Below are 24,492 nucleotides of genomic sequence, written 5' to 3'. Positions count from 1 at the left end.
CAAAATACGGGACGGCGATGTCAACTGGTCCGTTAAACTGGGGAAAGAACACAGATCGTGATTAGACATGTTGTGCTGCTGACATCTGTCTGTCATTCACACATGAGCTGAGTGTGTGGTTAAACAGGGTCATACTGGTGTCGCAGGAGGAGCATAAGCCGCCGCTGCTGCTGTGTCATACACAGACATGTCATACAGATCCTGCAGGTGGTGTAGAGAGAGAGAGGGAAGCTGTAATACACACACTCATTTCAAAGATCAACATATAACATGTGAGCAGTGTGAACAGTCAGCATACTTCACAGAACAGAGTTACTTGATTGAATCTGTCCTGTCTTCCGGTCTTTAGCAGCCAGCATAGTTTCTGGATAAAGTTTTGATGACCTAAATCCCTGATCTGTGCTCAGTGTCTTACCTGTCCCTGGCTAGCTGTCCCTGCCTGACAGTGCTGGTATCCTGGCTGCAAGCAGACGGGAGCAGCAGGTGGTGGAGTTTGCTGCTCTAACACACAACAAACTTGTCCCTGAGGTTGGGCATAGCATGCAGCAGGAGGAAGAGGAGGAGGGGATGGGTATAGGAGGTCATGTAATGTTTCTTTACATATGGTCGCCCATCCTTGGCCATCCTCTTCCTCCTCAGGCCTTCTCTTTCTAAAAAGAAAGACAAATATACCACAATGAGGACACAAGAATCTATCTTTGGCAGCTGTTTTGTTTTACCACTCGGAGGTCTCCAGCGTCATCTTCTATGCTGTAGTGTGCTGGGGCAGCAGGATGAAGACGGCCGACACCAACACACTCAACAATCTCATCAGGAAGGCTGGCTCGGTACTGGGAGTGGAGCTGGAGTCTGTGGTGAAGGTGACGGAGAGGAGGATACTGAGGAAACTCCTTATACTCTGTACTAACTGCATTTAATGTAACTTGATACCTCAGGCACAAGAATTTCCTTTGGGATTAATAAAGTTTTATCTTATCTTATCTGTTTAGGTGAATTACACCCAAATAATGATAAACTTAAGTTTGATGTGCTGGTGAGAGAAGAAGAAACAGTGTGTGGTGGAGCCACCTGCTCATAGGCCACCTGTCTGCTCCTATATGAACAGACTCTGAGATTAGAAGGCAGCGCATATAGCAGAAGCTCTGTTAGGTTTGTATGAATTACTCACGGTTCGATGACAGAATATGGGGCGGCGATGTCAACTGGTCCGTTAAACTGGGGAGAGAACACAGAATGTGATTAGACATGTTGTGCTGCTGTTATCTGTCCACCAGGGGGGATTTACCCTCTTTTTATAAAATGAAACTGTGTAAATAATCACATGCCTCTGTGGGTGTGTGATCATCGATCAAGAATGTGTGCAGTTAGCTTACGGTTGGAGAATTAGGTGAGACACCCAGCAGCTCATAAAAGTCCCCCTGTAAGGTATGAGATGGATTTATCCACTGGTCACTCTCAGCCTGCAGATGCACAGAGAACAGGTGATTAGACATGTTGTGCTGCTGACATCTGTCTGTCATTCACACATGAGCTGAGTGTGTGGTTAAACAGGGTCTTACTGGTGTCGCAGGAGAAGCATAAGCCACCGCTGCTGCTGTGTCACACACAGACATGTCATACAGATCCTGCAGGTGGTGTAGAGAGAGAGAGAGGGAAGCTGTAATACACACCCTCATTTCAAAGATCAACATATAACATGTGAGCACTGTGAACAGTCAGCATACTTCACAGAACAGAGTTACTTGATTGAATCTGTCCTGTCTTCTGGCCTTTAGCAGCCAGCATCTTTCTGGATAAACTTTTGATGACATAAATCCCTGATCTGTGCTCAGTGTCTTACCTGTCCCTGGCTAGCTGTCCCTGCCTGACAGTGCTGGTATCCAGCTGATGGAGGTTGCTGCTCAAACACAGGGTGGACACAGGATGCAGCAGGAGGAAGAAAAGGAGGGGATGAGTAGAGGATGTCATGCAAGTCCTCGTCCAAAGTTGGGTCCACCTCAAGCCCACTCCAGTCCCCGCACAACATGCTCAAGCTCTTCCATGAGGTCCATGTCTTACTGACGTCCCTGAAGTCGTCCGGAGAAAGATGGACTGTCTGTGTCTGTGACACACAGTAATAGAAAACTTATCTTCAGCCTCCCTTAATAAGAGGCTGTGGGCATTTTAACTTACTGCTACCTTAGCGAACAATTTTACACACAAACACCAATAAATATATTATATGAACGGCCATTTTCAGTATGTTGTTATTTAGCTCTTACGAAGGCCAAACTAGCTCAAAGTGTGTGTGAGTTCTCACCGGGTGCTCAGTGCTGATGGTCTGCTCTGAAGATAAGGTCTCGTTTTCACTAATAATAATAAAAAAGATGCTTCTTGCTCGTTGAAGAAACCAACTGTTGAGCCCGAAGTATATGACTGTGAGGTAGGTTTCGGATGTTGTTTAAAAAATGCATTTTTCTCGTCTCCTGCTACAGTTTTGAAACCAAGCAACATGTTTTTTTAGCTAGCTGCTTAGTAGCAAAGTTAGCAAGCAAGCTAGTTAGCATTTGTTAGCACGCTAATGTTTGGGTCATTGACAAATCAAGCTTCTAAAAGGCTATTTTAAAAGTATTTTTTTAAATAATGTAATGCATATTTTTGAGTCCAGAATAATGTGTTTAAACAAATCTCATTTATTAAATAACCTTTCTAACTGTTTTAACTCATATTTTAACAGTTTTTTTCAATGTCACAAGCAAGAAATGTCAGGTGGCGCAACCATATATATATATATATATATATATATATATATATATATATATTCCAAATATTTATTTCAAGATAAATCTTTGGCAAGTATCCATTAGGGTGTGTACACTAGGTATTTGGTAGTTTTGTTTTGTTTATACAATAATTTAAGATTTTTCCCTTTTGTAGGTCAGGTTTTAACTATCGTTAGCATCCAATTTTGTATTTAAAGACAGAAAAAATATTTAAAAAAATACACAAATTCATATATTCAGTAAAATAAGTACACAGATTACATTTAGAAACCATTTGGTCACTTTAAGCTATTATTTATTAGTTTAAATTGGTTGCACCACATGACGGTTATTAGTTGTATCACCTGACAACATTAGTAATGACATGAAATATGCTGAAAAAATGCATTTCATTTCAAATATTTACATGTGTTTTAGTAAATAGTCTCTATTTACATTTTTTTAAGTAAAATAAATATTTTTTCAAGAATGCGAGTAGTAAACAGCTCATCAAAACTACTTAATACAACATTACATTTGATACAACCCTATACTAAATGATAACTTGAAAAAGGGCATGTCATGAAGAAAATGCAAGTTTGATTGCTGCAGCTGAAGCATTGCTTTGAAGGCTGATGCTCTGAATTGCTGGAGAATCAGAGCAATTCAGGGCTTTGTATGCCTCTGTGTGTCAGCCTGTCACCATGGTAACAGCAGAGCACTCCAACTTTGAGAGCCTGGTGTGCGGAAACAATTCAGAATTAGAAAATGCTGAATACAAGTTTGATAGAGCAGCATCTAATGAGCGTTTTAAGACTAAAATGGAGTCTGTAGGTTGAAATTTGTAGGAGGAGATACATTTGACAGATGACCCTCATTGAAGGGCTCTCTCATAGACTCCTATGTTAAAAATGACATCGAAATTGCTTAATATTTAAAAATTATAATTTTTTTTGAGAAAAACTTAAAGTTGACCCGAATAATGTGAGATGAACATTTTGATAGTTGAATGGCTGAAATCGGTCAATGTATGCTGAAGCTACCCCAGCCTATGCAGCGGCCTGGGAGTAGTCCAGCAGCCCTTATGCCATTAAGCTTAAACAAGGGGGCTGTGCCTGTTTCCGTGAAGACTCCCAGAAGGATCCCTCTACGCTGGTGGACAAGGTCAGAGAGGAGCTCTGGCGTATGGAAGCTTTAGGCGTCATCAGCCGCATGGAGGAGCCTACCGACTGGTGTGCCGCTGCTGTGTTTTGTCATGAAAAATATATTCTGCCATCAGTGGCGCAAAGCCTTGGAACACTGGGTGTTGCCAAATTATTTAGCAAATATGGGCTTCTGGCAGATTCCCCTCACACAAGAGTCAAGCAAAGTACACCACGTTCGACCTTTAACCGCCTGCCTTTTGGCATTGCCTCAGCCTCTGAGCATTTCCAGTGTTGGATGGCAGAGGTTCTCGAGGGGCTAGAGGGTGTGATCTGCCACATTGCTGATTTGTTGGTGTGGGAAAGGATCAAGAGCAACATGACAACAGACTTCATACTGTGCTGAGAAGGCTGGAAAACACGGGCATTACACTTAATGTGGACAAGTGTGAGCTGTCCAAGGGCCCAAGGTGGTCTTTTTGGGCCATATTCTCACATCTGAGGGCATACAGCCTGACCCCGAGAAAGACTAAGGAAGACTAAGGAAGGCTAAGAAAGACACAGACATGAAGGAGCCCACCACTGTGAGGCGACTGAGAAGTTTTTTTTTTGGGAATAGTGAGTCAGTTAGGGAGATTCATTCCACAGTTAGCAGACAAGGATAAGCCACTACGAGACCTTCTGTCAAAGAAGAATTCCTGGGTCTGGGGCGTGGAACAAGCAACTGCCATTCAAAGTGTTGAAGGATGGCACTGTCTTCACCTCCTACACTGGCCATGTATGACCCAAACAAGGACACCAAAGTGTCAGCAGATGCCCTCATCATATGGCTTGGGAAGCGTTCTTCTTCAGAGATGGGGGGAAGAATGGAGGCCTGTGGCATATGCCATCACGGTCGCTCACTGCTACAGAGCAACTCTATGCCACAGGTGGAGAAGGAGGCTTTAGGGCTCACCTGGGCCTGTGAAAGATTTAAAGACTACCTTATAGGTAGGTCCTTCTGCCTGGTGAAACCAATCACAAACCTCTCCTGAGCTTGTTGGGAGCCCAAGCTCTAGACCTTCTGCCGCCCAGGAATTCAGCGTTTCAAGATGAGGTTGATGCGTTACACATACACCATTGTGCATGCTCCTGGTAAGTCGCTCTGGACAGCAGACACACTGTCACGCTCACCTGTGGCCACACACATGTCTGCGGATGATCAAGACCTAATGGAAAGCACCAATGTTGGACATGGACTGCCTAACACAGAGCCTGCCTATCAGCTCCTCATACATGGAAAACCTAAGAGAGCAGTTAAACATGGATATAGTGGATGATCACTGATCATGAGCATGTGATTCAGTTTAATAAAATAAATGTTGATGCAGTTTTTTGGAGTCCCCCCACTGGAATTTTCTCCTGAACTTTACTCTCCATCTGCCTTTTATTTCCTGCCAGGTGAGCTGCTGTCCTCCCAGGCTAAGTCATCAGGGATGAAAGATGTGATTGTGCCGTCCTCTAAAGCCACCAGCCTCCAGAACAGTCCAGCTTTACAGTAAGGTGAGCCAGCCTCAATGCGACTGATTTCTTAACTTTACTACCTCCCCTTTAAGTCCAGGCATTACTAGCTGTTCAGGTTGTGAAAGAAGAAATAAGAGCGTTGGCTTCCTTTGCACCAAACGCTGCACTGACAGGAAGTCGCCCCAGAGACCTATGACCCAGTGGTCCCACTGGGCCCAGTTTGTTTGTCCACAGATGTCTTTGGCCAAACTGTGTGTTCAATGTGAGAGTGAGTGAGACAGATCACCATCAGTGCGGTGTATGAGTATCACCCACATAGCTCCAGGCTCCTTAAGTCCTGTGCAGACCCAGCTGTGTGGAGTTATGGAGCACGTCTTCAATCTGAGCCTCAAGCTGGGGGTGGTACCACAGCTCTGGAAGACCTCCTGTGTGGTACCAGTGCCTAAAACACCACCCTTAAAGACCTCAGCAGCTACAGACAGTGGCTCTGACATCCTACCCTCATGAAGACACTGGAGAGACTGGTCCTGAGACACCTCCGCTCCACAGCGGGCTTCTGTATGGATCCACTGCAGTTTGCCTACAGGCCTAATGTTAGAGTGGAGGATGCTGTCCTCCACCGAGCTCTTTCTCACCTGGAGAAGCCCGGCAGCACTGTGAGAATCACTTTCTTTGATTTTTTCCAGTGCTTTCAACACATCCCAGCTGGCGATCCTGAAGGAACAAACTGAGTGTGACATCAGTGACATCAGAGTGATCAGGACTACCTCACAAACCGACCGCAGTTGTGGAGAGCCCAGAACTGTGTGTCTGACCTGCTCCCCTGTAGCACGGGTGCCCCTCAGGGGACCTGTCCTGGCCCCCTTCCTCTTCACCCTCTACACGTCGGACTTCAGATGCAACACTGACGGCTGTGTGCTGCAGAAGTTCTCTGATGACACTGTAATTGTTGGTCTCATCAGTGACGACAACGACGCGGAGTACAGAGGACTGACGCAGAACTTTGTGGACTGGTGTCAGCAAAACCACCTCCTGATCAATGCAGGGAAAACCAAGGAGATGGTGGTGGACTTTCGCAGACAACACCTGGGTGTTCACCTCAACAACAAACTGGACTGGACTCACAACACAGAAGCACTGTACAGGAAGGGCCAGAGCAGGCTCTACCTGCTGAGGAGACTGCGGTCTTTTGGATGTGAAAGGGGCCACTCCTGAAGACCTTTTATGACTCTGTGGTGGCATCAGTCATCCTGTACGTTGTGGTCTGCTGGAACAGCAGCATCACTGAGAGGGAGAGGAGAAGAAGCTGGACAGGGTCATCAGGAAGTCCAGCTCTGTCCTGGGCTGCTCGGTGCAGGAGGTGGGTGACAGGAGGTCCTGGCCAAAACTGAAATCCAATGCGGGTGAGTCCCACCCCCTGCAGGACACCCTGTAAGCTCTGAGAGCAGCTCAGTGGCGACGGCTCCACCCTCGGTGTGTGAAGGAGAGATACAGAAGGTTTTTCCTTCCTGCTGCTGTCAGACTGTCAGGGTTTCAGTTTTGAGCCAGGCTTTTGTGTTGAATTTGGTTTTGTGTTACTTCCTGTTTATTTTGGTATTTCCTGTTAAGTTCTGTATCACTGACTCTCCTCTCGTTTCAGGTGTCTTGACTTCCCCCTCCTTGTGTATCTCCCTCCTCCTCCCGGTGATTAACTGATCCTCCCTCATGTGTCACACCTGTGTCTAGATGCCAGCCAGCTGCTTCACGGGGTGAGAGCCCATGCAGCTGGGTGTAGCCGGCTGTCCCGGCTGAGAGGGAGCAACGGAGACCAGGTGAGTGTTTCTACTGCGGTCATGGGGGGTACGTAGGTCGACCCCGGCCTCTCAGGAGAGAGAGAGAGAGAGAGAAAAGAGAGGGGAGGACGACGACGGCCTGAGCGCTCTCACTCTCTCCTTCTCCTTCTCACTCTCACTCTCACTCTCCCCCTAGCCCTAGCCCTAGCCCTCGCGGGTCAGAGAGACCCCGGCCTCTTGGAGAGAGAAAAGACGAGGTTGAGGATGAGGCCTGAGCGCTCTCCCTCTCCCTCTCCTTTTCCTTCTCCTTCTCCCTCTCTCTCTCCCTCTCCTTCTCCCTCTCCTTCTCACTCTCCCCCCTAGCCTAGCCCTCGCGGGTCAGAGAGGCCCCGGCCTCTCTGGAGAGAGAAAAAGAGAGGTTGAGGACGAGGCCTGAGCGCTCTCCCTCTCCCTCTCCTTCTCACTCTCACTCTCCCCCTAGCCCTAGCCCTAGCTGAATAGCCTTGAGCTGAATACAGGTCAGAACACCTGAAAAAAATCACCTACAACTGAGTGAATGTACACTAAATATGATGAAAACAGCTCAATTCAGTCATAATATGATGATAATAATCAATTCACACATAATATTGCTAAAATGAGCTGAAAAACAACTAAATATGTTGGTGTGTCCAAAAGTACATTATCTCAGCGAGACAAGCTCAATTTGTGCATTTGAGCTGAATACAGGTCAGAACACTGAAAAATCAGCTGCAACTGAGTGAATGTACACTAAATATGATGAAAACAGCTCAACTCAGTCATAATATGATGATAATAAATCAATTCAGACATAATATTGCTAAAATGAGCTGAAAAACAACTAAATATGTTGGTGTGTCCAAAAGTGTATTATCTCAGCGAGAGAAGCTCATTTTGTGCATTTGAGTTGAATACAGGTCAGAACACTGAAAAATCAGCAGCAACTGAGTGAATGTACACTAAATATGATGAATACAGCTCAATTCAGTCATAATATTGTTAAAATGAGCTGAAAACAATGAAATAGGTTTGTGTGTCCAAAAGTGCATTATCTCAGCGAGAGAAGCTCAATTTGTGCATTTGAGCTGAATACAGGAAAGAACACTGAAAAAATCCGCTGCAACTGAGTGAATGTACACTACATATGATTGAAAAACAGTCAATTAAGTCTAAATATGATGATAAAAGCTAAATTCAGACATAATATTGCTATGAGTTGAAAAACAACTAAATAGGTTGGTCGTGTCCAAAAGTGCATTATCTCAGCGAGAGAAGCTCAATTTGTGCATTTGAGCTGAATACAGGTCAGAACACTGAAAAAAAATCACCTACAACTGAGTGAATGTACACTAAATATGATGAAAACAGTTCAATTCAGTCATAATATGATGATAATAAATCAATTCAGACATAATATTGTTAAAATGAGCTGAAAAAACAACCTAAATATGTTGGTGTGTCCAAAAGTGTATTATCTCAGCGAGAGAAGCTCAATTTGTGCATTTGAGTGAATACAGGTCAGAACACTTAAAATCAGCTGCAACTGAGTGAATGTACACTAAATATGATGAAAACAGCTGAATTCAGTCTAATATGATGAAAACAGCTCAATTCAGACATAATATTGCTAAAATGAGCTGAAAAACAACTAAATATCTTGGTGTGTCCAAAAGTGCATCTCAGCGAGAGAAGCTCAATTTGAGCTGAACAACCCTACCGCTGTCCTCCAAGGGAAAATCCAAGCTCGCAGACACTGAGGACGGAGACGGGGGGCATTTTAAAAATCACCCTCCCCTCTTCCCCGGGCCCCCGACCACAGTGCCCTCTTCCCCGGGCCCGCGACCACAGTTCCCCCTGCAGGCGAAAACCCATTTCCCAGTCCCCTTTCGGACACCATATACCCGCGGGTTCCACGCGGGGGCGCTGTTTCTCAGGAGCACTCAGCAAGGACGCGGGGTGCAGCCGACCCCCGGGGGGGTGGGGGTGTTAGGGGAGAGGGAGAGCGCTCAGGCCTCGTCCTCAACCTCTCTTTTTCTCTCTCCAGAGAGGGGGGTCTCTCTGACCCGCTAGGGCTAGGGGGAGAGTGAGAGTGAGAGTGAGAAGGAGAAGGAGAGCGCTCAGGCCTCATCGTCCTCCCCTCCTTTTCTCTCTCCAGAGAGGCCGGGGTCTCTCTGACCCCGCGAGGGCTAGGGCTAGGGGGAGAGTGAGAGTGAGAGTGAGAGTGAGAGGGAGAGCGCTCAGGCTTCGTCCTCACCTCTCTTTCCTCTCTCCAGAGAGGCCGGGGTTGGACCTAGGGCTTGGGCTAGGGGGAGAGGTGAGAGTGAGAGTGAGAAGGAGAAGGAGAGCGCTCAGGCCTCATCCTCAACCTCTCTTTTCTCTCTCCAGAGAGGCCGGGATCTCTCTGACCCGCCGGGGCTATGGGAGAGTGAGAGTGAGAGTGAGAAGGAGAAGGAGCGCTCAGGCCTCGTCGTCCTCCCCTCTCTTTTCTCTCTCCAGAGAGGCCGGGGTCTCTCTGACCCGTGAGGGCTAGGGCTAGGGTTAGGGGGAGAGTGAGAGTGAGAGTGAGAGTGAGAAGGAGAGCGCTCAGGCCTCGTCCTCAACCTCTCTTTCTCTCTCCAGAGGCCGGGGTTGGACCTAGGGCTTGGGCTAGGGGGAGAGTGAGAGTGAGAGTGAGAAGAGAGGAGAGCGCTCAGGCCTCATCCTCAACCTCTCTTTCTCTCTCCAGAGAGGCCGGGGTCTCTCTGAGCCGCCGGGGCAATGGGAGAGTGAGAGTGAGAGGGAGAGGGAGAGGGAGAGCGCTCAGGCAGGGCGCAGGCCTTGTCCTCCTGACCCCGAGGGAGAGGGCCTTGTTGCGCGCAGGGCCCGGGGTCCTTCCCTACGGAGAGGGTGGGGGACGGGCTCAGTCTCTATCCTCTCCCCGCCCTCTCTTCCTCTCTCCGCTCTCCAACACACGCACGCACACGCACACACACACACACACAAGGAGGAGGAGGACCTGCGTCCTCCCCTCTTTTTCTCTCCGCTCTCCCAACACACGCACACACACACACAGGGAGAAGGAGGGCGGGCGGGCCTAGTCCTCCCCTCTCTCTCTCTGCTCACACAGACAGACCCCGAGGGAGAAGGAGGATGCGCCTCCCCTCTCTTTCTCTATCTCTCTCCTCTCCCCTCTGACCCGCGAGGGCTAGGGGAGAGGGAGGAGGAGTTAGGTCGGGACGGATCACCTCAGGCCTCTGGAACCCGTACCAGGCCCACGGGAGGGTTATCAAAGTGGGTTAGGGACTCCATCCTTGAGTGTCATAGAGCAATACAGGTAAAAGAACTGGATCTAGATAAGGAGCAAATTAAAGAGGAAGGTCCAGTTGAACGTGCACTTGGAATGCAGTGGAACATCAAGAATGATACTTTCACCTTTAAAGCGGCTATCAAAAACCGACCTGCAACCAAGAGGGGAATCCTGTCCATAGTAAGTTCAGTTTATGATCCATTAGGTTTCCTAGCACCATTTGTACTCAAGGCTAAATAAATCATGCAAGAACTTTGCAAATCCACGTTGGGATGGGATGAAATAATCCCAGAAGAAAATGCAAAGCCCTGGCAGAAATGGTTGAGAGAACTAAATCAGCTAAGTGAATTCCACATAAAAAGATGCCTGAAACCAGGAAACTTTTTTCCAGGAGAAGATGGAGACGAGCCCTGGCTAACCTTGTCTGGAAGAGGTGGATAAAGGAATATCTTCCTATGATGCAGCAAAGAAGCAAATGGCATCATGAAAGACGGAACCTTCATCCTGACGACCTTGTCATCATTGCCAACGACACAGCACCAAGAAATTCATGGCTCATGGGCCGTGTTGTGAAGACCTTTCCTGATGCCAAAGGATTTGTCAGAAGCGTTTTGGTAAAAAACAGAACTACTGTACTTCAGAGGCCCATAAGCAAACTGTGCTTGCTTATGGAGGCAGTGGACTGACTGACATGATAAGATTGGACTCCGATGTTTAATTTAAAATGAAATAGATTATGTATGAAAGACTTCTGTTATAATCTAGAAAATGATAATTTGATTATCGTTATGGCTCCTTATAAAATAATTTAAGTAATTGTCTTGCTGTAGCTGTAACAATTAGAGGCTGGAATGTTGGAGCCAGATTAATTTTGAATTTACTTAAATATGTTTACAATCAGAATTTATGTTGCTACTGAATAGATTATGATTTGAATTATTTTTATAGATAAAATGTACTTATTGTGTAGAATGAATGGATCGCTCCCCCCTGGCAATCAACCTGCAGATAGGTGGGGCGAGGTGTGTGTAGGAGAAGTCAGGAGGAGAGATACGGTTTTGTTACCGCAATTTGATTTGATTAGTTCTTATTTTGAGTTACGTTTTTTTTGAAGGACAACTACGGAGAAAATCATTTTTAATGGCCAAATCGCTTAGAGAAATGCGTGAATTGTCAGAGCGACATGACTGTAATCAAATCGGCACGTTTGATTGACTGTGTAGTCTTTCCATTTAGATCGTCATTTTCTTTCATTTAAAAACAGAGAACGTGCACTCTTTAGCTAACTGCATATGGTATCGAAAAGAATCATGTTTTCCATATAGTCCGGCTGAGGAAGCAGCCTTCAAGCAGCAGATAGTTCGTGTAATAATAATTCATTTCTATAGGATGTCCGTGGTGTCCCTACGAAAATGCCCCGCATTGACTTTCTATGGAGACAGTTTTCCGTGGTGCCTGCACGTAATTTCACTACTGTTCGTGTCGGTGCCACGTAATTCAGTGTTAACAGTCCGTGTGTATGTCACGTATTTCTGTGAGATCAGGTTGTGGGAGCAGTCCGGTGACAGGGTCTCCTGTGCCTTCTTTGAGGTCTGTGTTGTCCTGGTAGACACAAGCTAAAGCCAAGGATATAAAATAGAAATTAAAATGATTCCTTCTCATTCAGAAGAGAAAACACTTTTTCAGTATGGTGTGGCACTGAATGTTAGCATCCTGACAGCATAAACACCGACCTTGTGGAGATGAGCTGGGAAATTTAAGACTGAAGGAACAGTTCCGGTTCTGATCCTTACTATCTGACCTTTTCCAAAATCCTCTGGTCTTCCCATCGCTTTCTCAGATTTCTATCCTTTGGAAGCCTACATAGTATGATAAAGTTTGCAAATAATACAAATAACAACAATCACAGTTTTTGTTTCGGTCCAATTTAGTAACATATGAAAGATTTCTTGGTTGTTTTGAGACTGGTTTCACAGCTGGGAATTCAGCGCGGGGATTCACGGTATTATACCGGAGAATTAACAGTAATGGCCACAAATGAACTAAGAAACGAGAGCACATTAGGCTACTCCGATTTTAAAGCCATTACACTGGCTCCCGATTCGCGTTCGTATCGATTTTAAAATTCTACTATTTGTTTTTAATCCCTTCACGGTCTCGCCCCTCAGTACATCTGACATGCTTCAGCTCTACTGCCCTGCTCGCTCTCTCAGGTCAGCTGACCAGTCTCTCTTGGTCGTCCCCTAAACACAGCGAAAACTCAGGGGGGACCGTTCCTTCGCTGTCGCGGGTCCTAAACTGTGGAACACCTTCGACAAATTGATTTTTTTATGGTTTTTCAGTTTGAGTTGACTTTTGCTTTATTGTTCTTACTCCTGATGTTTTTATTGTACTGTTTTATATTCCTGTGTTTTATCAAGTTTATATTTATTTCATAGTGATTTAATCTAACCTTGTTAGGCTGTGTACAACACTTTGGACGACCTTGTTGTTTTTAAAGTGCTATAAATAAAGTTGGATTGGATTGAAAATGACTTTATAAAGGAAAATACAATCATACGTAAATACATTTCCAATCTTACCTGTGACAAGTTATGCCAGTGGATCTCGTTTGTGATGTAAAACAGTTAAATTCCATGCAGAACATGACTGTGACATCTTGTCCTGTCGCTCCACTTTTTGCCAGTTGCAAGATGGCGGTGGTGTTGACGTGAGATTGCATAGTTCAATGCGGCATCTATATATATATGTCTATGAGTGTAACTGTAAAGTGCTGTGCATTTGACATAAACTTCTTGAATCTTGAAACAAACTATGACGTCATCCTTCTGGGACGTTGTTTTTCCGGGGGAAAACACGCAGCTAACATACACCAGACACCACACTCTCACACACCTATGGCTCCACAAAACCACCACCGTGCCGAATGGTGGTGCACCTGGCAAGAGGCTTTCAAGCTAATTACTACGCCAGACGGACGAAGTTGTCGCACAGACAGTTGAGATGAAGCTGATTTCATCAATGGGCTAGATCCGGCCCATGACATGTAAGTATATTTATGAAATGTTTTTTTTTTTTTATTATAGTTTTTTATTTTGAGTCAGAGAAAAGTAAGGAACATATTCAACTGAAAGGTCAGAGGTACTCCCTGGTGATTTAGGTGGCTGGAAAACTGAACCAGACTAGGTGTGCAGCCACCTCTAACACAGTATGTGAACACAGCTGTTGGTATGTACTTTGGCTGAGCTGCTGTCAAAAAAATATGTGCCAATTCAAACAGAAATGCAGCAAAAAATATTGCTGCTGGGAAGTGGACTGAGCTAACAGGCTGAATGTTATCACTGTTGGCATCTCACTGTTCATGGGCATTCTGGTGTGCCAACAACATCTTTCACCTGGCTAATCCTCAAGAAGGTCATGTCCAGAGACCGGTTCCTCACCATCACCTGGAACCTTCATGAGTGATGCTGTGGAAGACTTCTGGCATTCGTTCAGGGGGTTCCCTAGAGGAGAATGCATCTTCATTACTTCTTACACTTTTTTGACCAGGCGGCGGGGTGGAACATTTGTTGTTGGGATTGATTCCACTGGACTGAAGATCACTGGGGATTAAGCCATGGTTCGTCGCAACCTTTTCAACCTCTTTAAATCTTGATCCCTCTTGAACCTTACCATTTTCCTCATTATTACAGTCCATGGGAAATTCCTCATCAAGAGACGACAGTCATCATCTGCAATGTGATAAAATAGATATAAAACTGGAACGTATAACCCACGGTTCCAAATTTCTGTATATAACTTATGCTACATGAAAGCCATAAAAAAAATTAGCTGCAAGCACTGAATGGGCCCTTGTACTATGGCATCTGTGTCTGTACCATATTGTATCATGTACCTTCATCACCAGCTAGGAGGTCCAACATTGATACCACTGGCATTTCAGGGTGTGACTCCCGCAGTGCCGCCAACTTTTTGACTACGACTCTCTTGGCCTGCCTCATGATTGTTTCTCGTTCCTGTCACCATTAAATATCCTTATATCACACAAGTCAAATGTACAAACACTGGATTTACTACAGATCTTACACATGTTTTTGATAAATCAAAACTAACTTAATATACTTACATCTGCTGATAGTTTATGTGACTCCTGTAAGTGCTTATCGAGGCGGGTAAGCTTGTTCTTGCCACATATTTGGCAGTCCAGTTTCTCGGGGGTTCTGTGGTGGGAAAAACAAATTCATATTAAAGCTGCAAGCAGCGATGACGGGCCCTTGCACTCCTTGCAATCTGTGGGACTCGCAGCCGCTGCCCCCTATCGTCCCACATCCTCTCTCTCCTGGTATCGACACGAGCTGTGGTCTGCAGGGCAGAAGAGTACACCAAAACACACATATACAAAAGACAGTCCCCCATCCAGTAGGTGGCGCAGTGACTGTAGCTTATGAGCATATCAATGCGTGCAGTCAGATGTTCAGCATGACTGTAAAGTTTCATCCACATAGGATGAAGTAGAATCAGAATCAGAATCGTGTTTATTGCCATGTAAGTGAAGGGGATTCACATTACTAGGAATTTGCCTTAGTGATTGGTGCATACATACGAACATATAATAATTAACATGAAATCAGATAGAACTAAGATAAAATTAAGGTAAATAAACTAAAGGCTAAATTGACATGGCATAACAGACAATGAACAGAACATAAAATGAGTGGCGGTTGTACTGGCAAACATAGACCCTTATATGAACAAGTGGAAGTGGTACTAAAGTGACCTTGTGAAGTGACAGTGCAGAGCAGTGCATTAATTACAGTTCAACAGTCCAACAGCAGAGGGGAAGAAGCTGTTCTTGTGGCGTGAGGTTCTGGTCCGAATGGACCATAACCTCCTGCCTGAAGGGAGTGGCTCAAAGAGTCTGTCCAGGGTGGGAAGGGTCAGCTGTGATCCGACCTGTGCCTCAGAGTCCCGGAGACATACAGGTCTTGGATAGATGGCAGGCTGTAGCCGATCACCTTCTCAGCAGAGCGCACAACACGCTGCAGTCTGTGCTTGTCCCTGGCAGTGGCCCCAGCGTACCACACTGTGATGGAGGAGGTGAGGATGGACTCAATGATGGCCACGTAGAACTGAACCATCATCCTGGCTGGCACCTTGAGTTTCCTCAGCTGCCGCAGGAAGAACATCCTCTGCTGGGCCTTTTTGATGAGGGAGCTGATGGTGAGCTCCCACTTGAGGTCCTGGGTGATGGTGGTATCCAGGAAGTGGAAAGAGTCCACTGTGGAGATGGGGTGTCTGTCAGGGTGAGGGGGGGGGGGGGTGATGGAGCTGGCACTTTTCGAAAGTCTAGAGTCATCTCCACTGTCTTCTGGGCATTCAGCTCCAGGTTGTTGTCAGCACACCAGGACACCAGACGGTCCACCTCCCTCCTGTAGGCAGACTCATCCCCGTCTGAGATGAGTCCAATGAGGGTGGTGTTGTCAGCAAACTTAATCAGCTTGACAGACTGGCAGCTGGAGGTGCAGCAGTTGGTGTACAGGGAGAAGAGCAGAGGGGAAAGTACACAGCCTTGGGGGGTACCGGTGCTGATGGTCCTTTGTGTTCGAGACATTCATCCCCAGCCTCACATGCTGTCTCCTGTCTGTCAGGAAGTCAGTGATCCACCGGCAGATGGAGTCTGGAACATGCAGCAGGGACAGCTTGTCTTGGAGGAGAGCTGGGCGGATTGTGTTGAAAGCAGAGCTGAAGTCCACAAACAGGATCCTAGCATAGGTTCCCAGGGAGTCCAGATGCTGCAGGATGTAGTGAAGGGCCAGGTTGACAGCATCGTCTACAGATCTGTTAGCTCTGTAGGCGAACTGCAGGGGGTCCAGGAGGGGGGCTGTGATGGTCTTGAGGTACCAGGCGCTCAAAGGACTTCATGACTAAAGACGTCAGTGCCACAGGTCTGTAGTCATTAAGACCAGTGATCCTTGGCTTCTTGGGAACTGGAACAATGGTGGAGGATTTGAAGCAGGCTGGCACATGGCATGACTCCAGAGAGGTGTTAAAGATGTCTGTGAACACTGGAGTCAGCTCGTCTGCACAGTGTCTTAGGGAGGAGGGGGACACACCATCAGGTCCAGGAGCCTTGCGGGGGTTCAGTCTCCTGAACAGCCTGTTAACATCCTCCTCCAGGATTGAGAGGGCAGCTGGGCGGCAAGGAGGACTCTGATGAGGTGTCTTTGATGTGGATGTCCGTGTTGATGGGGTATGGAGAGGTGTCAGGGCTGGATGATAGTCCATCAAAGCGGCAGTAGAACTCATTCAGACTGTTGGCTAATTGCAGGGGGCTTTGGGCTTTTAGTTGGTGATCTGCCTCTGCGTGGAAAGGACTGAGGCAGATCACCAACTAAAAGCCCAAAGCCCCCCACTCAGTCGTTAGCAGAGAACTGCTGCTGGATTTTCTCAGAGGACAGTGATTTAGCACTTCTCACCTCCTTGCTAAACCTGTACTTGGCCTGTTTGTAGCAGTCTCTGTCCCCACTTCTGAAAGCAGCCTCCTTCTCTAGCCTTAGCTGTCTGAGTTTAGCTGTGAACCAGGGTTTGTCATTGTTATAACTCACTCTGGTGCGAGTTGGCACAATACTGTCCTCACAGTACTGAATATATGACGTCACAGTGTCTGTATACATCAAGACTATCAGTGGCAGCCCTGAACACCTCCCAGTCCTCCACAGCCTGGCTGGTCCACTTTTTAGATGTCCTCACCACAGGTTTGGAGAGCTTCAGCCTCTGTCTGTATGCAGGAATCAGATGGACCATCACGTGGTCAGATAGTCCAAGAGCAGCACGGGGCACTGCGCGATAAGCCTCGCTTACTGTGGTATAACAGTGATCCAGTGTGTTTTCCTCTCTGGTCGGGCATTTAATCAGCTGTTTGTATTTTGGGAGTTCTTTGCTCAGATTTCCTTTATTAAAGTCACCAAGGACAATAATTAAGGAGTCCGGATATGTTTGCTCCAAACACAGGATCTGATCCGCAAGTGCACGCTGAGCCTTGTGCACATCCGCACCGGGTGAGATGTAAACAGCGGCCAGAAGCCAACTCACGTGGAGAGTAAAATGGCTTACAATGAATGAATAAGTATTCCAGAGCAGGAGAGCAGTGCTGGGAGATCACAGTCACATCAGTACACCAACCACAGTTGATATAGAAACAGACACCTCCACCTTTGGTTTTACCAGAGAGTTCCCTGTGGCGATCCGCTCGGAGGAGTTGGAATCCCTCCAGCTGCAGCGCACAGTCCGGTATCTGTTCACAAAGCCAGGTCTCCATGAAGCACAAAGCACAAGACGAAGAAAAGTCCCTGTTCCTTCTCATCAACAGTGTCAGCTCGTCCATTTTGTTGCCAAGTGAGCGGACGTTAGAGAGAAAAATCTCAGGTAATGGTGTGCACGTCCCACGTCTGCGGAGGCGCACCAGCTCTCTTCCCTCTGCGCTGGCGTCTCACTTTAACTAACTTATGTGGGAGATAAAGCCACAAAAACATCTATTTCCTGTGTGTTGGCAAAGGGTCAAATTCGTGGCAGTGCTGCGTTTTTGATAACTTTTGGTCCCTAATGCTTTAAGAGTAACCAGACCAATTTTCAGCTGGATTGGACAAATTCCGTAGGAGGAGTTTGCAAAAGTGCAGGGAGTGAAAAATGCAAAACAGCGTGTTTTTTTCCAAATGGGGGCCGTTTTAGAGGATACCTCCAAGAGACTTTTTTTTGTCATCTAGAGGTGATACATATGCGTACCGATTTTCATGGCTGTAGGTCAAACGGGGACTCAGATCTCATTCTAGGGGGCGCTGCTGAGCCATGTGGCCACGCCCGCATATGACGATAAGGGGATATGAATAGGTGCACAGGGGCTGATGTCATGATAGAGTAAGAGGGAGATAGGATCATTAAATCAAGAAACACCAGCTTTCTCTATGATGGCCAAGGGTCACCTTTGTGGCGATGCCCCGCCCACACGGTGTAACATCGATCTATTGATAACTTTTGCTCAGCCATGTCTTCAGAACCATGTGACTAAATCTGGTGGTAAATCAGAGGATGTCTGTCATTAAAGCCTGACTTGTTTGAAACAGGATGTGGAACAGTGGATTTGTTCACAATGGGTCTCTTATGATGCATGTGAAGTGCAAGTAAAGTGCAGAGCCTGAACTGCCTTAAGAGTAACAGTGGCTACCCTTTAAGATAAGGAAACCATGAGCAGCACACAGCTCATAAGAAAGAACCTTTCTGTTGTGCAAATGGAACAGACAACAGGTGGAAATGAGAGGCAATTATCAAGACAGCCCTATAAAGGAGAGGTTCTGCAGGTGTGTCAGCAGTTCCTGCATGATGAAGGCATTGATGCTATGGACTGGCCTGACCATTCCCCAGACCTAGTGTCCCCTTTATTTTTTTGAGCAGTGTATTATAGTGGATGTATGTGATCAGGTATATCTATGCATAAACATGAATAACATGTTTTATTTAATCTTACCGAGCACTCCCATATTGCAAGAGAAGTCTGAACTCATCTTGATTAGGCACAGTGTGGGACACTTTAAGGTGTTGACTTAAGTTGGTGTATCTCCGAAAACACAATCCGCATATTCTCTTACCCTGCAGATAGTTAAAAATAATACACCCAATTGTTAATCAAAATGTAATCAAAAGGCACTGCATCCTCAGCAAATTATCACAAAGTATTCTCTAGTTCTACTTACCATCTTTCCAAACTGGTAATTCCAAACAGGGATACCTGTGGATTTAGAGGGATTTAAGGAAGAAAAGTGGTCAGAATGTTGATAAACAGCTGAGCATATTCAAACAATAAAACCTTTTTCCATTCTACTATGCTCTTTTACAACTTTTACCGTATTTTCTGGTCTATAGGTCGCACCAGCCAAAAAATTTGTAACGGAAAAGAAAGAAACATATACCGGTATAAGTCACATTTTTCGACAGAGTTTTTCAAGTTATATTATAACAATAGAATAAAGAACAACAGGCTGAATATGTGTACAGTATGCTAACGTAACACAACAATGGCTATTCAGTGACAGATGTTCAATAAACAGCGACAATAGTGCTACTATTTACTAGTGTTCACAGAACATGTGCAGTGTGTACAGCCGTGAAATATATCCATGTATTGTAAATATCTAGAAAAATGTGACTGCGAATATCCCCATAAACAGTCCTGACACCCAGTGCATCTTCACCCTATGTCGGACTTAAAGAGAGAAACAGGAACCAAAATTTGCTTCCCCAGGAGCGACAAAGTACTTCCTCCTAACGTAATCTAACATAAAAAAATGCAGATATTTCATTTTAAATAGTCAAGTCATTTCAAGTCTTCTGTTTCAAGTCTACGTCAAAGTCCTGGCTTTCATCAGTAGTCATGCAAGTCTCAAGTCCTCAAATTTGCAACTTGACCCTGATTCGAGTCAAGTCAGGTGACATGGCAACTTTTCACTAAAAACATGTACTGCAAGAAAACGGTTTCTCACCTGTGTGAATTCTTTTATGTCTCTTAAGCTTCCACTGACATGAAAAGGATTTTCCACAAGGTTTACATTTTAGAGATTCTTTTGCTGGAGGAGAGTTGTGAGAGAGAACCACACCACAGCTTAGTTCTGCTTCAATATTGTCACTTTCATAAGCAGCAGTTACTATAGAGGGCTCAGTCTCCTCATTCAGTCCTTGCTGATCTCCCTCATCACTGCTGTACAGAACTTGCCGTTCCTCTTTAACCTGTGGGGGTTCTGGTTCCTCCCAGTCCAGGCTGCAGTTGCAGTTCCTCTCCTGATTACAGAGCTGCTGATCAGCTAGAATCAGCTCTTCCTCCTTACAATTGTGTTGTTGCGTGAGAGCTGGAGCATCAAAAGAAACAAGAAAACAGAGAATGTGAGGATCAGAAAACACATTGTAGTTCAAAACAATTGCAGCCTCCACAGCGCAAACAAGTCATGACTAGTGAACTCACACAGGTAAACACTGTGTATTTCCTTTAAGGCTTCAGTGAATTTTGCATGCAAAATAACTCCATCTTTTTTACAGTTTTCATCATTGAGCCTAACAAATGTAGCACAGAGCTCTAATTAGGATCCTACATGAGTCACAGGATTGCTTGTTTGTCTGTTTATCTCAGGTGTCAGGATAATGTTAAGCAGTAGACCCTGACAGTTGATCTCTTCTTTGAATTGGATGACAGTCGGTTCAATTTGGTCCAGACTGATTTTTTTCCCCCGACTGCATGACTGAACTCATGTTGTTGAGTAGAGATCGACCGATATCGGTTTTTCTGTAACCGATGCCAATGTTTAGAGGTCAGGGTCAGCCTATGACCGATTGGCTGATTTTTAGTGCCGACATCAGGATGTTTTCCCCTTCGTTTACTGCTAAAATGTCATACTAATAATAAGTGGGTACAACACTTTTAAAATTAACACCATAATTTATTGATCATTGACTAGAACCATGTTTTAAATGTTAATTTTGTGCATTTATTTGTTATTAACAGATTGCTTACAAGTTACAAGCCAAATTGCCATACTCTAGTAGTTACAAAACAATATAAAACTGTTGTCATGTTGCACAGCTTAGTATCGAACACAGTGCTCAACCCCATTTGTGAAAAACTGAACCTCAATGATTCAACCAGGTTGTTTCCTTTTAAAAGCTTGAAGCAGGACAACTGGACTTGTTAGAGTTCCTTGAAGATGTTTAGCTTTAGTATACTAGCAACATAGTAAATAAATGGCCATAGGACGCCCCCAGGACTGTTATTGATTCTTCCAAGACTTTTGGCTTGGGGTCCTTCACAGCTGTCTGTGGGTGTGCCTGACTTTAAATCGGCGCAGATTTTGGCCAATGCCAATATACGCTGCTCGAAAAAAAGGGAACACTCCCCCATTTACACATAACCGAGTATTCTAAAAAACGAATATTTCCTTCCCTCCGTTTTCCAAAACAACATTGTACACATCATCATTTTCAAAAAAAGTTTCCGTTTACATTAACCCGCATAAATACGCTCCCAAGAGCCGTCATGACTACGCCAAGCCAGTGGGTGGCAGTGTAGGCAGAAGGAGAAAGCCTTGCAAGCCAATCAGAAGCCTTATCGACGCAGTCTGGCTCTCTGTGTCAGAAGTTGTTCCAAAATTGCTGAACCGGGAGACCTAACATGTCTCTGCTCCTCTACACAGTAAGCGGAGCTGTATCAAATGCAAACACGTACAAAGTGCCGACACCAACAGAAATGCAAATGCTCCCCGGTTTGCTTCCATGACTAGACTACAGCCTACTGTGGCAGCCGTCCTACACAAAAAGTGCCACAAAAACTCAGTTTTTCTCCATTTTTGTCAGTTCACATTCAAACTTCTGCCGGCGATTTTAGAAAGATTGGTTTTCAGAGGCGAAAACTCAGTTTATGTGTAAATAAAAGGCACAAACGAAAGTCTTCGTTTTTCAAATACCTGTGTATGTGTGATTTTGGGGAAGTCTGTGTTTAACACCAACTCACACAGTAGGAATAAAACGCATGCGATGTCAAGTCAAAGCTCATGATGTATGTGCTCACACTGTACGGTGCAATGGTCGGCTGAAACATCACTGCTCACGCTACACGCGAATTCAGGTGCTCAGGTGATCACATTGAACCAGAAATTAAACATGTCTAACCCGGAGCTGTTGCTGTTTCACAGGAAAAATCTAAGTCAGTCACAATCTGTGCTGCGTGTTGCTGCCTCAGCTCATCAAATATAGCCTCCATAAATTCTGTCCAATGCCATGTGGGCGCCGCCATGTTTGTTATCATCTGAAACAATTTCGTGTAGGCGCAGTGACGTCGACCGGCAAACGCATGCGCAGTGGGGGAAAAAACACAGCCTTCGGGCCGTATCTCTGCTTAAACTGTACGATACTCTCACGAGGGGCGACAAAAATATCAAACATGTCAGAAATTCAACCGATCAGCCAAATGCCGTTCGTGCAACGTTAATCGCCTCTCGTGACCTCCGGTACACTGCCCGATTAAAGACGCACGACAAAGCTGAAATTCGGCCGGACCCAAAAAAATCATACGACTCAAAATTCGGGCCAAAATCGGACCAAAAAACGCACAGTGTATGCCCGACTTTAGTAAGCAACACTGATTGTGAATCAATTTCAGCTGCTGTTGTGCAAATGGAACAGAAAACAGGTGGAAATGAGAGCCAATTATCAAGACAACCCCTATAAAGGAGAGGTTCTGCAGGTGCTGACCACAGACCATTTCTCTGCTCTCATCCTTTCTGCCTGACGTTTTGCTCACTTTTGTATTTTGTCAGTGCTCTCACCCCTAGAGGTATCATGAGGTGGTGTCTACAACCCACACCAGTTGCTCAGGCAGTCTAGCTCATGCAGGATGGCACATCAATGAGAGTTGTGGCAACAAGGTTTGCTGTGTCTGTCAGCACAGTGTCCAGAGCATGGAGGAGATACCTGGAGACAGGCTAGTACACCAGGAGACGTGGAGGGGGGCGTAGGAGGACAACAACCCAGCAGCAGGACCGCTCCCTCCTTTGTGCAAGGAGGAACAAGAGGAGCACTGCCAGAGCCCTGCAACATGACCTCCAGCAGGCCACTAACATGCATGTTTCTGTTCAAACTGTCAGAAACAGACTCCATGAGGGTGGTATGAGGGTCTGGCATCCACAAGTGGGGCTTGTGCTTACAGCCCAACACTGTGCAGGGGGATTGGCTTTTGCCAGAGAACACCAAGATTGGCAGATTCACCATTGGCGCCCTGTGCTCTTCATGGATGAGAGAAGGTTCACACTGAGACAAGTTCTGACAAAGATAAAAAGTTCTGACAAAGATAAAAAAAACACTTTTAATGTTAAGTTCTGACTGATATAGAAAGGATTTTCTACAAGTTTGACATTTTAGAGACATTTTACCTTGAGTAGCTTTGTAAGAGAGAACCATGTCATAGTTTGGTTCTGGTCCATTATAAGTAGCAGTTACTAAAGAGGGATCAGTCTCCTCTTTCAGTACATGCTGCTCTCCTTCATGATTGGTGCAGACCTCCTGCTGTTCCACTTTAACCTGTGGAGGTTCTGGTTCCTCCTGGTCCAGAATAGAGTTCTTCTTCTGGTTACAGAGCTGCTGGTCAGCCAGAACATCCTCCACTTGACAACTGTGTTGTTGAGGGAGATCTGCAGGTCAGAGGGACAGAAGAAAACAGAGAGTTTATGTGATCTCCATGATAGTAGCTCCTTTGTCAAAACCTGAACCTCAATGATTCATCCAGGTCATTTCCTTTTAAAAGCTTGAAGCAGGACAACTGGACTTGTTAGACTTCCTTGTAGATATTTTGCTGCTCCTACAAGCTGCTTCAAGCCTTTGAACAGATCAGCACCTTCTCATACTAAAACGAATGATACACTTAACCCTCTTTGTTTGTACAATTGGTTTTACTTTTTGGTAATATTAGAGCCTTCATTTAGATATTTATTCAGAAGTTGTGACTGACTGTGGCTGTTTTTAAATCAAACTCCACATCTATAGTCCACAGCAGCTCTTAACCCTTCGGAGTGCTTAAGTGAAAAATGAACACACCTTTTACCATCACATCATGTCCCTGTTAGGAAGCTACGGCTGAAAATGAAAAGAAAACAGAGGAATTGGTCCCAAAAACGAACTTCATGATTATGTTCGGTGCTGTTTCTGCTGGCAGCAGCATCTTCTAAGTGGTGGAAAGTAACTAAGTATTTATACTTTGTTACTGTACTTAAGTAAAATAATAGTGCATACTTTATACTTTTACTCCATTACATTTTACAGCTATTATCTGTACTTTCCACTCCACTACAAATTTTAAAATGTCTATAGTTACAAGCACATTTATGAATATAGTTGTGTTCATACAGCTGTGCTGGAGTGTACTGCTGGACTGATGTAAGGTCAGACTCTGAATGAAGGTGGTGTCATGCTGCAAGCTGTGTTTCTATAATGCCTCA

General features: G+C 45.4%; 1 protein-coding gene across 1 annotated transcript; it reads right to left on the bottom strand.

Annotated features, from left to right (window-relative positions):
* Positions 1-14,459: 14,459 nt before the first annotated feature.
* Positions 14,460-23,684, bottom strand: LOC114431143 (zinc finger protein 383-like). Its single transcript, XM_028398758.1, has 6 exons — positions 23,431-23,684; positions 19,999-20,361; positions 19,213-19,247; positions 18,987-19,108; positions 14,592-14,685; positions 14,460-14,499 (listed from the first exon to the last, which is right to left on the bottom strand). The coding sequence occupies exons 1-6, from the start codon at positions 23,456-23,458 to the stop codon at positions 14,491-14,493; spliced, it is 651 nt and encodes a 216-aa protein (XP_028254559.1). The 5' UTR covers positions 23,459-23,684; the 3' UTR covers positions 14,460-14,490.
* Between the last annotated feature and the right edge of the window lie 808 nt (positions 23,685-24,492).

This window comes from Parambassis ranga, unplaced genomic scaffold, assembly GCF_900634625.1.
Source record: "Parambassis ranga unplaced genomic scaffold, fParRan2.1 scaffold_47_arrow_ctg1, whole genome shotgun sequence".
Classification (NCBI taxonomy): domain Eukaryota; kingdom Metazoa; phylum Chordata; class Actinopteri; family Ambassidae; genus Parambassis; species Parambassis ranga.
The sequence above is the reverse complement of the archived record's forward strand: the minus strand, read 5'-3'. Positions and strand labels throughout refer to the sequence as shown.